Source organism: Anomaloglossus baeobatrachus, chromosome 5 (genome assembly GCF_048569485.1).
Source record: "Anomaloglossus baeobatrachus isolate aAnoBae1 chromosome 5, aAnoBae1.hap1, whole genome shotgun sequence".
Lineage (NCBI taxonomy): Eukaryota > Metazoa > Chordata > Amphibia > Anura > Aromobatidae > Anomaloglossus > Anomaloglossus baeobatrachus.
This window is the reverse complement of record NC_134357.1, coordinates 504675892-504691276: the sequence shown is the minus strand read 5'-3', so window position 1 is coordinate 504691276 and position 15385 is coordinate 504675892. Positions and strand designations below refer to the sequence as shown.

Genomic DNA, 15385 nt, shown 5'->3' with positions numbered 1-15385 from the left:
TTGATTCGGCCAGCCACAATAGTCCAAGCTCCTCATTTGACCCCTTTAGAAAATTGTCCATCTGACCTAATATGCTTTTGGTCTCTTGTGTAAATGTGTGACTTTACTTTCCCTTTGACTAGAATTCATCAATACAATAACTAAAACTAAGAAGGAACTATTTCTCTGTGTGAAGTCTTTGATGGTTAAGAAGATGGGATTTCTGTCCAAAACATCTTCCACACTCTGAACAAGTAAATGGCTTCTCAAGTTTGTGAGCTCTCTGATGTGTAACAAGATGTGACTTCTGTGTAAAACATTTCCCACAATCAGAACATAAAAATGGCTTCTCCCCTGTATGAATTCTCTGATGTATAATAAGATGGGATTTCTTTATAAAACATTTGTCACATTCTGAACATGAAATATCTTTCTGCCCCGAGTGCCCTTTCTGATGTCTAACTAGATCTGATTTCTCTGTAAAACATTTTCCACATTCAGAACATGAAAATGGCTTCTCTCCTGTGTGAACTCTCTGATGTGCGCCAAGTTGTGATTTATTTGTAAAGCATTTCCCACATTCTGAGCATAAAAATGGCTTCTCCCCTGTGTGAATTCTCTGATGTTTAAGAAAATCTGATTTGTTAGTAAAATATTTTCCACATTCTGAACATAAAAATGGCTTCTCCCCTGTATGAATTCTTTGATGTCTGACAAAATTTGATTTATCTGTAAAACACTTTCCACATTCTGGGCATGAAAATGGCTTTTCGCCTGTGTGAATTCTCTTATGTCTAACAAGATCTGATTTCTGTGTAAAACATTTCTCACATTCGGAACATAAATATGGCTTCTCCTCTATTTGAGGTCTTTGTTGTTCACCATCACTTTTGTTATTTTTATTTGACTTAGCAGTCTGTGATGAATCAGAAGATAAGAACTTTGGAGAAGGATCAAATGATAGATTTTTACTGTGAAGTCCTGGAGGAAATTCTGTGGTAATGATGAGGTCTTCATGTGTAGCTGGTGGGAAACCATGAGCATCTGCTGCAAAATCTGAAAATATAAGATTTTTCTCTGAGCTCCTGGTACAGTCATCTGTCAAGAATGAAACTGTTTTTATTATTTTTCAAAATCAATGCCTAGAAATAATATTATTAATTAAGTCATTTTGCTCCCATGGTACCCCAGCTGTGGCATCATGTGAACTATCTGAAATCGCTCCTGACAAATGACTGAGCCGCAGTTGTGAGTGGTGATGTCAGTGAGTTCACTTGAGGTCACAGCTGCATCTCTTGGCAGAAAAATGCAAAAAAACCATGTTTTTTGATGCAGTTTTCTGATATGAGATGCAGATTTGGTGCAAGAATCTCTACATTTAACAACAGAAACCTGATCCAAAAACCGCGTTGCAATTTTGGAGTGTTTCTTTTTCTGCCAGGAGATGCAGTTATGGTGCAGAAATTTGCTACAGAAATTTCAGCACCAAATTTGTATCTAATGGCAGAAAAACGCTGCAAAAATGTGATTATTCACTTGAATGGTGCCAATTAATCAGGTAATCTGGCACCGTTGAACTCAATGCTGGATTACCGGATTTGAGTTCAATGCGTTCACCTCAGGTCAATTTACCTGAGGTCACAGCTGGGATACCAAGGGAACTGCCAGCCGCGACCTCATGTGAACTCACTGACGTCACCGCTCACAGTGGCGGCTCCGTCACTATATACCACAAGGCTCAGTGCTAGGTCACGTTTTCTAATGTGACTGCGCAATGCGACCTCAGATGTAGCAGAGCTGACATAGTTGTGTATGTGGATTATGTCGGACCTGCATGGGGTGTTTTGGGGGGTTAGTAAATTGGTGAAAGAGGGAGTTTTTCCTTCTTTTTTTAAATATAAGATTTTTCTCTGTGTTTTGTGTTTATTTATTTTTACTTAAACGATTAGTAATGGAGGGGTCTCATAGACCCATCCCCATTACTAATCTCAGGCTTGATGACAGCTGTGATTTCTTGACATATCACAACTGTCATTAACCTCTTATATTAGCCCGATTGCCACCACACCTGGGCAATTAGGAGAAGCTGGGTAAAGCGCCAGGATTGGCGCTTCTAATGGATGCGACAATTCAGGAGTGGCTGCAGGCTACTATTTTTAGGTTGGGGTGCAGGCCTAATAACCATGGACTTCCCCACCTGAGAATACCAGCCAACAGCTGTCTGCTTTAGCTTGGGGGGGGACCACATGCTGCATTTTAAAATTATTTAAACAATTTTAAACAACCCGTGTGGGATCCCTCGTATTTTGATGCACAGCCAAGATTAAGCACACAGCGGGCTGTCTGCTTTATCTCCACTGGGTATCAAAATACGGGGAACTCACTGCCATTTTTTCCAATTATTTATTTATTTATTTTTTACACTCCACTCCAGTAACCCAGACAGCTAGTGTGAGGGCAACCAGTCGCAGACACTGTCATAGAAGGTGGGCAGCGGAAGCAGTGAAAATTCATGAGCGTTAATGAGTGGACCTAAAAGAAGTGTGACGGCGGCGTGGAAACTCTAAGTATAATCCCCATTTTCTTACCTGTTGTAGCTCCCTAGCTCTTACTAACACCATTTCACAGCACACAAGTTCAGGTCCCCATAGACTTATATGGGGATTGGGGTCCAGGCTCATGTTCGGGTTCAAATCCGGTCCCAAACCAGACTTTTGAAGTCTGGCCAATCCCGCCAAACCCGAACATCTGCGGGTTCGCCATGTATTTGTAACTTTTATTATTAATTATTAATATTTATTTATAGAATACCATTTATTACATGGTGCTGTACATGAGAAAGGGTTATACACAAAATAAATTTACACAGACAGATTAGTACAGAGGCAAGAGGGCCCTACCCTTGTGGGCTTACATTCTAAAGAATTTCCCTGCACTTAGTGGTCACTACTCACCGATGAGGTTATCTGTAGAAATCTCCTCTTTAAACCACTCATCGCCCCTCACATATGTCTCTGTAGTATTAATATGGGTCAGATCTGAACCCTGAAACAAATATTGTAAAAGTCACAAAAAAATTGAGAAATCATAAGAAGTGTAAACATCCTAACTTAACATGCCGATTAATGATGGGTGGACATGAACTGTAAACAATGCAAAGAATACATTCTCAATTACAATTTGCCAAAGGCAACTATATTAAAATTGTGAACCTATTGCTTCTCCAATAAACTGACGTCATCAGGGTAGACAATAGATTCACAATTTTAATATAGAGAGCAACAATGGATTATACCATAGCCCACTACTAATATTGAGAGTTGGATTATAGGCCTTTTTCTAGCTACAATATACTAATTGTTGAGAGGCAAGGGTATTACTGCTACAAAGAGTAAGAGAAACAAACACCCATTGAAGCTCATAATTGGTTTTAATAATGTGTGCTTTTGAATTTATAATGCTAAATATTAAAAGTTATGTTTTAATTTATAAAATTAGTCTTTAGTTTAGAGGTCTTTAGTTGCCTTTGGCAAATTGTAATTAATTATCTATAGCCCTAAGTTGACTAAGAACGGCTTTTGTTCAAGAATACATTCTCCACACCATTTATCCACCTCCATTAGCCTAACAGTAAAGGCCCCATTACACACAACGAGATCGCTAACAAGATGTCGTTGGGGGTCACGGAATTCGTGACGCACATCCGGCCTAGTTAGCGACGTCGTTGCGTGTGACACGAACGAGCAACCGCTAACGATGCAAAATACTTACCAAATCGTTGATTGTTGACATGTCGTCCATTTCCAAAAGATCGTTGCTGCTTTTGGACGCAGGTTGTCTGTTGCTACTGAGGCAGAACACATCGCTATGTGTGACACCCCAGGAACATCAAACAACACCGTACCTGCGTCCTCTGGCAACGAGGTGGGCGTGACTTTCATGCGGCTGCAATCCGCCCCTCTGCTTCTATTGGACACCTGCCGTGTGACGTCGCTGTGACGCTTCATGAACTGCCCCCTTAGAAAAGAGGCTGTTTGCCGGCCACAGCGACGTCGCTGGGAAGGTAATTATGTGTGACGGGTACTAGCGATATTGTGCGCCATGGGCAGTGATTTGCCCGTGACGCACAAACGACGGGGGCGGGTGCTTTCATGAGCGACATCTCTAGCGATGTTGCTGCGTGTAAAGCGCCCTTAAGAGTTAGTAGATTAATTATGGTACAAATTCTGACCCTCTTATCCACATGGTGCCTCATAAATCTGGATTCTTATGTGCAGGCAAAGTTTTTACACTACGCAGTAATCCAATTTGTGCTCTTTCGCACAAGTCTTACTTTACTACCTGTGTAAAGGCCGGATCAAGAGTGATGCCACCATTCTATTTTGGGCCTGGTGCAGGCTGCCCCAAGATAGGTTGGCGCAGGGCGCTCTAACAGAGCCTGGCGCAGAGCGCCGTAAGAGCCTGGCGCAGGGTGCCAAAATGGTTCAATAATCTGCTGGGCACTCTCTCTTCTCTACTATGCACTTTTTGGGGTGCAAAAAATAAGAATTATTCTTACCGTTAATTCGGTTTCTAGGACCTTCGACGACAGCATAGGAGGTTGTCTCTCCACGCCCTAATTGGGACAAGAAGCACAAGAGAGGTTAAAAGGACCCTCCCACCTCCCATAGCCAGTGTATTACAAAGAACCCATAGCATATGAGAAGTACAAACATATCGAGGATAAGGGAGGGAATTACGTGCTGTCGTGGAAGGTCCTAGAAACCGAATTAACGGTAAGAATAATTCTTATTTCTCTAGTCCCTTCCACGACAGCATAGGAAGAATACCAACGAATTGATACCTAGGGGGGGACCACAGCCTGCAGGATCTTCCTGCCAAAAGCCAAATCCCTGTTGGAATCCAGATCCAAACGATAATGCTTCGTGAAAGTATGGAGGGAAGACCACGTAGCCGCCTTGCAGATCTGCCCAGGAGAAGCCCCTGCCCGTTCAGCCCAGGAGACAGAGGTAGCCCTGGTGGAGTGTGCCGTAAATCCGGTAGGCGGAGACAGATGCTGAGCAAGGTAGGCGTCTCTAATGGCCCGCACAATCCAGTTGGCGACGATACTCTTAGCCACCTTCCTGCCCTTATTTCGACCAAAGGGCTGGATAAATAGGTTATGATCAATACGCCAAGGTGCAGTAATATCTAGGTAGCGCAACACTGTCCGACGAACGTCCAAAGAATGGAACACTTCCTCCCCCGGAGTCCTAGGATGCTGACAGAAGGAAGGCAGGACGATGGACTGAGAACGGTGAAAATCCGAAACCACTTTGGGAAGGAAGGAAGGGTCCAGCTGAAAGATAATGCTGTCATCTCTGACGGTCAGGTAAGGCTCCCGAATAGACAATGCTTGAAGTTCCCCGACTCTCCGAGCGGACGTAATAGCCACGAGAAAGGCAGTCTTGTGAGAGAGAGAACGGATGCTACAGGAGGACAGAGGCTCAAAGGGCGACTGAGATAGTCCGGTAAGGACCACATTGAGATCCCAGCAAGGTGTCAGGACCCTCTGCCGCGGACAGAGCCTACTAGCGGACACCAAGAAACGGCGGATCCAGCGATGATCTGCCAGAGCCGTGTCAAAGACTGCACTGAGCGCCGAGACCTGCACCTTCAGGGTGCTGGGCCGAAGGCCTAAGTCCAATCCACTCTGGAGGAAGTCGAGAATCTGCGCAATGTTAGGCCGGAGCGGGTCAGGAGGCCGAGAACCACACCAGGAGGAAAATCTCATCCAGATTTTATTGTAAATACTATTAGTCACCGGTTTACGGTTGTTCTGTAGAGTAGCCACGACCTTGTCAGAAAGTCCTTGGGCCTTCATTACCCGGGCCTCAGAAGCCAGGCAGCTAACTTGAGTTTCTGGGGGTCCGGATGGAATATCGGACCCTGAGACAGTAAACTGGGGTCTGAACCCAGGAGGACTGGTCCTTCGATCCCGAGAGTCAGGATCAGGCTGTACCAACTCCGCCGCGGCCACAGAGGAGCTACCAGGATAGTTGCGGCTCCGTCGTCTCTGATCTTCCTCAGGGTTCGTGCGAGAAGAGGAATTGGGGGGAAGGCGTAGGCGAGGCAAAAGGACCAATTGTGGCAGAAGGCGTCCACCCCCAACGCATTGTCCCGAGGGTTCAGGGAGAAAAATGTTGCGACCTTGCAATTTCCTGCTGATGCAAAGAGGTCTACTTCTGGAGTACCCCACCTTGCCACCAGAGAGCAGAACACTGCTTGGTCCAGGCTCCACTCCCCTGTGTGAACATCCCGACGACTCAGGAAATCTGCTTGAAGGTTTAGGGATCCCTTTAGATGGACTGCAGAAAGGGATAGCAGGGACCGTTCTGCCCAGTGGAAGATCCGGGATGACACAGACTTCAGGGCGCCCGATCTTGTACTGCCCTGATGGCGGATATGTGCCACTGTGGTGACATTGTCTGAGTAGACCAGGACGTGAGTGTCCCGGACGAGATCCTGAGCAGCAAGGAGGGCTTCCCTGACCGCCCTGAGCTCCCGGTAGTTGGAGGATTGGGAGCTGACATAAGGACTCCAGACCCCCTGAAATGGGGAGTTTGCCACCATAGCACCCCATCCCCGCAGGCTGGCATCGGTTGTTAGTGTAACCAGGGGCGTCCGAGTCCAGGCAACCCCCACCTTCAGGTTGTTGGGATGCAGCCACCAGAGAAGGGATGAGGAGACGGTCCCTGAGAGGCAAAACCGTTTGTTCAGGGAGGAAGGGAGTCTGTCACAATGCACCAGGATATGATCCTGTAGACGAGAGTGGGCCTGAGCCCACATGACTGAGGGAATGCAGGACGTCATAGAACCTAGAGCCGACATAGCCGCTCGAAGGGTCGGGCGAGCCTGTCGGCGAAGCGTTGAGATTTTGGTTAGCAGGGTCAACCTGTGGTCTCCCGGGAGAAAGGATGCCTGTCTGTCGGAGTCCAGCAGCACCCCGAGAAACCGCAGAGTGGAGGAGGGTTGCAGCTGGGACTTCTTGAGATTGGGGAACCAGCCCAAGGAACGAAGAATGCTTAACAACTTCTCCACATGGCTCCGGAGGGTCTGAGCGGAGGGAGCCACGAGAAGAAAGTCGTCCAAATACGGAACCAGACAGACACCTTGCAATCGTATGAAGGCGACCACCTCTGCCATGATCTTTGAAAAGATCCTTGGAGCCGAGGAGATCCTGAAGGGAAGTACATTGAATTGGAAATGAAGCACCTCCTCCCCGTGCAGAACCGCAAACTTGAGGTATTGCCTGTGACACGGATGGATGGGCACATGGAAGTAGGCGTCCTTCAGGTCTATTGAGGCCATCTGGTGGTGCAGACCTATCAGTGGGATAGCCGATTTCACAGACTCCATCTTGAAACGCCGGTATCTGACCTGCCGGTTGAGACGCTTCAGATTGATGATAATCCGGACGTCGCTAGACGGCTTTTTGACAGGGAAGAGACGGGAGTAGTGGCCTACCCCTCCTTCCTGACTCGGGACTGAGGAAACGACCCCCGAGTGCATTAGCTCCTGAATCTTTGAGTACAGGTGGGCCTGCGAACCCTGTGACGCCAGAGCCGTGACTCGGAGGCCCGTTAGAGGGGGGGAGATGAATTCTATCAATAGACCCTCGGAGACGATCTTCAGGACCCATTGGCAGGTGGTGATGGACTGCCACTGAGGAAGAAAGGCCGAGAGCCGTCCCCCTACCCGAGCCGAGTCACGGTTTGTCCTGCTGAGGACGTTGTTGATGGGAAGGGATGATTATGTTTCTCCCTCTTCCCTTAGGATAGCTCCTCCGGCCCGACTTCCCTTTCCCCCTGGGCTGGGAGGCCTGAGGCATCGGGGAACGAAAGGACCGCTTCCTGGAGGGTTTAGGATCTGGCAAGGCCTTCCGATCATTCGCCTTGTCCAGATTGTCATCCAGGGCAGGCCCAAACACCAAATCCCCTTTAAACGGAAGGGAGCAAAGTCTCATTTTGGAGGTGGAGTCTCCACTCCAGGCCTTAAGCCAGAGGGCATGTCTGGCAAAGTTAGACAAGACCGAGTTCCTGGCAGCCAGGCGGACCGACTCCACCGAGGTATCCGCCAAAAAACTGGTAGCTTTCCTAAGTAAGGGAAGGGATTCCAGCAACTCATCCCGAGGGGTACCCTGGGAAATATGAGCCTCCAACTGGTCGAGCCACCTAAGTAGGGACAGGGAGACACAAGTGGAGGCAATATTGGCCTGAATGGTAGAACACGATGCCTCCCAGGATCGCTTCATGAGGCCCTCGACCTTCCTATCCATCTGATCTCTAAGCTGGGAAGTATCTTCAAAGGGGAGCACCGTTTGTTTAGCGATCCTGGCCACCTGTACATCCACTTTGGGGACCTCCCAATGCAACCCAGAAGCCTCCAGGGGAAAACGGCACCTGGGGTCACCCCGGAAACGCTTCTGAGGAAATTCCCATTCCTGAGAGACAATATCCAGAATATTGGCATGAACCAGAAACCCTAATTGTTTGACGGTTTTCAGGCCAGCGAACATTTCATCCTGGACCGAGGGAAGAACCTGCACCTCCTCTAACCCCATAGTGCTCCTCACCGCCCCAATAAGATCCCCTAAATCTTCTGAGGGGAAAAGGAAGGACTGGTCAGACCTCCCGGAGGAAGAACCTTCGTCGGGACCCTCCGAGGCGGAATCAGCCTCCTCATGATCAGACGGGGCTGACTGGAGTTTCCTTTTCTTTGGGGGAGAAGGGCCAGGAGCAGGGAGGGAGGCTAGTGAGGCCTGAATCTCCTGTTTCATCATGGACCGCAGCTCGTCTACCAGGGACGGTTGTTCAGCCCTAACAATCTGGTCCGTACACTGTTGGCAAAGCTTCTTATCCCAGACTGCAGGGAGCTTTTTTATACAGACTGGACACTTTTTAATCTTTTCAGTCCTTTCATAGCAGTCAGGCTTATCAGACTTCTCAGACTTCTCTGACTTGTCACATTTGTCAGATTTCTTAGCAGCCTTGTCCTCCTGGAAAACACAGACCAGAAGGAGCCATAAATACCAGCCTGAGACCATGCATGAGGGACCACCCCCCTCCTTACTTACTGTGGCAGGGGGAACACTGGGCTCTGCAGATGCAGGGGAAGACATGTCAGGAAGCACAGTAGAAGTCCTTACCATGATTCTGAAGTCTTCAGGGTGGCCTTTATTTAGAAGGGCCTGCCCCCCCCCAGTGACAGGGAACGTTCCCCGCCTCCCGCATCAGGTCCCTGACAGGCCGTGGAAGCGACGGCGTGTCCGTCACGCTGACTCCGCGACCGGAAGTACCCATACCGGAAGTTGCGAGACCGGAAGTCCCGCCCGCGGTAGCACTTCCGGGTCGTACTGCAGCGTGCATACAGGAAGCGGCCGGCAGCTCAGGGAGGACGCCGGCCGGGGAGCTACACAGCCCGCATCACCCCAGAGGAGCTCCGGAAGGCTAGAGCAGCGGTCCCACATAGGGTGAGGGAACAGTATGGGAGGAGCGGCGAAGGCCCGACCGATACTGCCCGGCTAAGGTAGGGGAAAAAAAAAAAATATCTATACTGCAGTTCGCCGCCCACCACAGCATAGGAGAAAAATAAAACCTCTCCATGCCCCATGGGGACAGGAAAGACACTGGCTATGGGAGGTGGGAGGGTCCTTTTAACCTCTCTTGTGCTTCCTGTCCCAATTAGGGCGTGGAGAGACAACCTCCTATGCTGTCATGGAAGGGACTAGAGAAAAGTGAGGAGAGAATCAAATAGGGAATGTGGATGTTGCCGTGGTGCTGCTGGAGTAGTTGCTTCAGGTAGAGGAGGTAGTCTGTGCCTGCTACGTGTCAAAATTAAACACCTTCTTCTGGTGCACAAATGTGACATGACATTCCGCCCAATTTCGTAGGTCTGAGTACCGCTGGATGAATGTTGAGGTCGGAACAAATAGAGGCAGTTTTAGATTGGATGGCTTAGTGTGCCTACAGTTCCATCACTTTGTCTTCCACCCAGTCCCCTGCTGAAAGGGCAGAGATTTCACCTTGCGGCACATGGGCATCTGTCTTCCACCTCACTCTCTTACAAATCAGCAAAGCAGTTTGAGCCCCAAGTCATGCAGCAGTCACTTAAGCTTTTTTATGACTCCGCTGTCTGGGGTTCTGTGGGCCATCCATCTTAACCTGCCCCAGAAAATGAAGAAATTGAGTGCACTGATGCCCAAGCACTTATTGTTTTTGATGATCAGTACGTGGGAGAGCTAGTGCATACGTCAGCGGACCCCGCAACACATCTCTGATAAAAACAAAAACACAGGTGTCAACTGCTGCAACTTTGTGTGAGAATTGGGTGGAAGGTGTTGTGGGCAATGATGAAGTCCTAGATCCCACATGGAGTGAAGGTCATTAGAGTGACGTGTGCAGTTCGGTAGTGGTCAATGTGACCAAGCAAAAGAGGGAGGAGGGTGCAAAAGCACAGCGGCTGGCCCCTAGCTAGTACATTGGCTGCTACTCCCCACCGCACAGACGAACGGAGCACACCAAAGCCAGCTTAAAAGAAGCTCCCTTGTGTAGAATTTCTTCAGCCAATGTGCTGATGACAAGACACGGGTAGTTTGCACGCTGTGCCTTCAGAGCCTGATGAGGTGCATAAATGTTTTTAATCTAAGCACCACCTGCATGAAGAGGCATCTGAATGCAAACATGAGAGCAGGAGAAAAAAATCTGAGACTCCTCTTGCTCCCTCTTCTACTGCGGTCTCAACCTCTTCCTCCCACTCCTGAGCAACAGGGCCACCTCGCTTCCCGCAAAGAGAAGATGTGACAGCACCACCACCACCAACAGTGTCCACGATGATCTCCACATCGTCCCATCAAAGCATTCAGCTGTCCATCCCCCCCAAACACTGGAGAGAAAGAGAAAGTACCCCCCTACAAGCTCTGTTCCTGAATGACAGCATTTCAAAATTTCTGGACTTTCAAATGCTGCCATTCTGACACTTAAAAAACTTGTGGCTGTGGCTATCACACAGTACATGGTCACCAGCCACCACTAGTTTTCTAGGTGGGCTATCCCTGCCCGAACAAGTTTAAGGAGAAAAAAAAAAAAAAAAATTAGTTGTGCATTGCACATCGCTATTAGTGGAAAGGTCCACATAAAGTTCGGTTCGCTGAGCCTTACCGAACAAAAGCTATGTTCAACGAACCAAACTCCGAACCCCATTTGATTCAAAGGAAGGCTAAATGTAAGGCAGAGAAAACACCAAAATGAATCTTACGTTGCAGTACCACTATTTTGGCATAGCCTTTAGCTTCCTAGACTATTGACATAAGAAATATAGGGGTGGATGACAGACAGGTGTAGGGCTGGTGCTCCCATACGCCTGCCAGTACAGAAAAGACACAATTTGGAGTCTTGAGATTTTAAAACCTTTCAGACAGGGTATGGTCCATGCAACACACAAGATGAGGCCTGGTATTTGTATTTAATAAAAAAATCGAGATATATGAGTGACAGGTGTAGGCGTCTGCTCCCAGAACCGTGGCATGATAAAAGACAATTCAGAGACCCTACTTGGAGTCTCCACATTTCCAAAAATAAAGGTCAAGCAACAGGAAAAGTGGTACCAATTGGCACAGACTAAAAATAGTGGAACACCGCGACATGGATGCTTGGGACCATGCTGCCTTCACCAGAGACAGCAAGATGACAGACAGGTGTAGGCCTCTTGCTCCCAGTACACTGGTACAACACACAAGACACAACTTGGAGACTCATCTTGGAATACTGACAGTAGGACGGTATGAGCCATGCAACACACAGGATGTAGACTGGCATTTCCATTTTAAATATCAAGAGATGCATACGTAGGCCTGTTGCTCCCAGAGCTCTGGCAATACAGACAAAAAACAATTTAGAGACCCATCTTGTTGAGATTAAAAACCTTTCAAGCAGACAGCAGGACACTGGCATCAATTGCACCCTCCCATTTCCCCAGTGTGTTTGCACAGCAGGGAAGTGTGGTCCACACACAGGATGTGGCCTCAGTGTCTCACATGGGTCAAAAACACCAGGCATGGTCATTTACGTAACAGCTGACAGGTTCCCACTCATTCTGACTGTAGCAGGTAAACAAGTAGAGGTTTTGCGGTCAGAGACCTGTGTGAGAATAGTTTCAATGGTGAGGCAGGAGGAGGAAGCAGCAGACACTGTTGATTTGGGGGGCAGTGAATGTGCAGGCCCAGTAGTCCGCATTTTAGCTCAGTAAGATTCCCACAGTAATGCATCTTGGCTGCACATGTGTTGGTTCATGCATGTAGTAGTCAAATTATTTTATATTTTTTACTCTACTGAGTCAGTTTACAATGTTGGCAGATAATGAAAGTTGGGTCATCCCCTGCGGTTTTTTTTAAAAAAAAAAGGCCCTGGCTAGGCAAGCCTTCCTGCGAACTCCAGACCCGCAACCGCTGCTGGCCATAGACAGGGTTGTGGCTGAGAATGCACTGCTTCTCATGGTTGCATCACTACGTGTTTGTATGAGAACTGCCAACGTAACCTCCTTGTCTTCCTCCTCCTCCTCATCTCCTGCGCTACACAGCTGCATGAATCTGTGTTTGCACCAAGTGGAATCTACAACTTCATCGGCAGGCTCTATGTTGGCCCTCCTCTTCCTGACCTGATATCACATAACAGTACGTGTGCGCCTTAGGTATCTGTGTCTCATCATCATGCCTACCCATGGAAGTTAACGTCATTTAATGAGTGTTGTGATCCTGCTTGGACCCTACTTTGTCTGGACCAGAATCCAACAGACAAAGATTTTGGACATCGGTGCAGATGCTTTCCTCCTCTTGAATCTGGGAATATTTGGAGCAGACTTCTGATGCCCATGTGTGGTTTCCCACAGTCAGTTTGCCCGTTGCAGATTTGTAACATGGGGGCGGGAACAAGTGTAATTGAGGTGGCACCTCTGAGGAAAGAACTGTTTGTGATGTTGAGGTGCAGGAAGAGGAGGAAGGGCCACTTGATGCAGCACTTGTCATCCATTCTAGTACATGTTGTTTATCAGCCTCATTTCAAAGTTGAAACGATGTACGGCTGCCAAAGAAATCTAGTGGAGTAATCTGTCCAGTAACGGAAGGACAGGCTTCCGTTCTCATTTCTATTGTGATAGGATAATCCAGTGTTTTTTTTCTCACTAGAGCTTTGACTAACAGAACTTCCCACACGTACATCTCCAACACCCCGACTATTCACTGTTCCACCACAATCTCATGATTTACCACTCATGGTTGATTTACCCTTCCCCTTTCAAACAGATGTTTCGCAACCCTACGCTTACACTTGTCAGACATCTGACAAAGGATAAATTATTTATTTCCTGTCTGAGTTGTCAATATTGTAAAGGCACTAAAAAGTACCAATAACCCGAAATGTTTTTCACTACATAATTTTGATAGAGATAGATGACAACGGGTTTTGAATGCCGCACTAGCACAGGAAGCGATGTTGATTAAATATTCTCTTTATTCATGTGCAGGTCAAGTCAACGCATTTCCGAGGACACAGCCTCCTTCATCAGGACTACAGAGAAAATCAACAGACTGTAGTCAATGACTGTTAATTTTCTCTGTAGTCCTGATGAAGGAGGCTGCGACCTCGGAAATGTGTTGACTTGACCAGCACATGAATAAAGAGAATATTTCATCAACATTGCTTCCTGTGATAGCACAGCATTCAAAACCCGTTCTCATCTATCTCTACCATTGCATCCCCGGAGCAGCTGCTATCACAATTTCCATGCTGTTACAGGTGTTGTGACTATCACAACTCCGTCAGGTGAGTGGATTTAAGTACATTTGCGTGACATTTATATCGGATAAGACCCTATTGTGCTATATCTCTCCACAGTTTCTTCTGTTACTACGTAACAGAATTTTGACCAGAAAATGAAAACTGCCAAGACCTTTTTACCTAGTTCACTATCAAATTTACAGCAGGCAGTACTAACTAACAATACCTAGACTTGTGTTTCACTGCCTAATTTGGAGCAGGCAGTAATAAGTAGCAATAGCTATTTAGATACTTCACTGTCAACTCTTTTAAAGGCACTGATAAGTAGCTTTCCCTATTTTTATCATTAAATGCCAATTTGTGGCACATAGCTTTCCTACATTGCACATGCCTATTCTACACTATCACTCTCTTATCGGTCTCAACTACCTATCATTAAACCGCTAGCTAAGCTAGCTGTCTAGCAGCATTGGTGTCAGCACCTTGCCGAATGTTTAACATTCACAAAATAGTGCCAACGCCGCATGTCTGCATTTTATATGCAGACAGATATGTGACTAAAGGTGGCTTTACACGCTATAAGATCGCTAAAGCGATCTCGTTGGGGTCACGGAATTTGTGACGCACATCCGGCCGCATTAGCGATGTCGTTGCGTGTGACACCTATTAGCGATTTTGAATCGTTGCAAAAACGTTCAAAATCGCTAATCGGTGACATGCCCCCTTAAGCTCAATTATCGTTGCTGCTGCATTAACGATGTTGTTCCTTGTTCCTGCGGCAACACACATCGCTATGTGTGACATCACAGGAACAAGGAACCTCTCCTTACCTGCGACCCGCCAGCAATGAGGAAGGAAGAAGGTGGGTGGGATGTTCGTCCCACTCATCTCCGCCCCTCCGCTTTGATTGGGCGGCCGCTTAGTGACGTCGCTGTGACGCTGAACGAACCGCCCCCTTAGAAAGGAGGCGGTTCGCCGGTCACAAGGACGTCGCAGAGCAGGTATGTGCGTGTGACGTTGCCGTAGCGATAATGTTCACTACGGCAGCGATCACCACATATCGGCTGTACGATGGGGGAGGGTGCTATCACGCTCGACATCGCTAGCATCGGCTAGCGATGTCGCAGCGTGCAAAGCCCGCTTTAGGCAGCCAATGACACAAGCCCTTGTGTCTGAATCCTGTGGATGCGTCGTGATTGACTGCAGAAATATCCGCAAATAAAGTTAAGAATTTTTTTTTGCTGTTAAATGGTGCTGTACGCATCTGGCTTCTCCCGAGTCCCCACACCTCCAACTCATCATATAGCACCACAATCATATCCAAAAGCATAACATGTTATTAGAAAAGCATATTTTTTAAAACGTGATGTGATCGAACAAAACCGAACATTGACAACTTTTGGTTCAGGTTCTCGAGTTTCCGACGCCAAACCAAACAGGCTAAAGGGTGCTTTACACGCTGCGACATCGCTAACGATATATCGTTGGGGTCACGTCATTAGTGACGCACATCCGGAGCCATTAGCGACATCGCAGCGTGTGACACCAATAAGCAACAATCAACGAGCGCAAAAACTTGAAAAATCGTTGCTTGT

General features: G+C 47.5%; 1 protein-coding gene across 1 annotated transcript in view; it reads right to left on the bottom strand.

Moving 5' to 3' along the window:
• The window catches only part of LOC142311954 (uncharacterized), a 120747-nt gene that overhangs the window by 95562 nt on the left and 9800 nt on the right, over positions 1-15385 (bottom strand). The window contains exons 6-8 of the mRNA XM_075350821.1: positions 4538-4594; positions 2934-3024; positions 214-1077 (exon numbers count right to left, since the gene is read on the bottom strand). Of these exons, the coding sequence (XP_075206936.1) occupies positions 214-1077; positions 2934-3024; positions 4538-4594 (1012 nt within the window). The remainder of the gene's footprint in view (positions 1-213; positions 1078-2933; positions 3025-4537; positions 4595-15385) is intronic.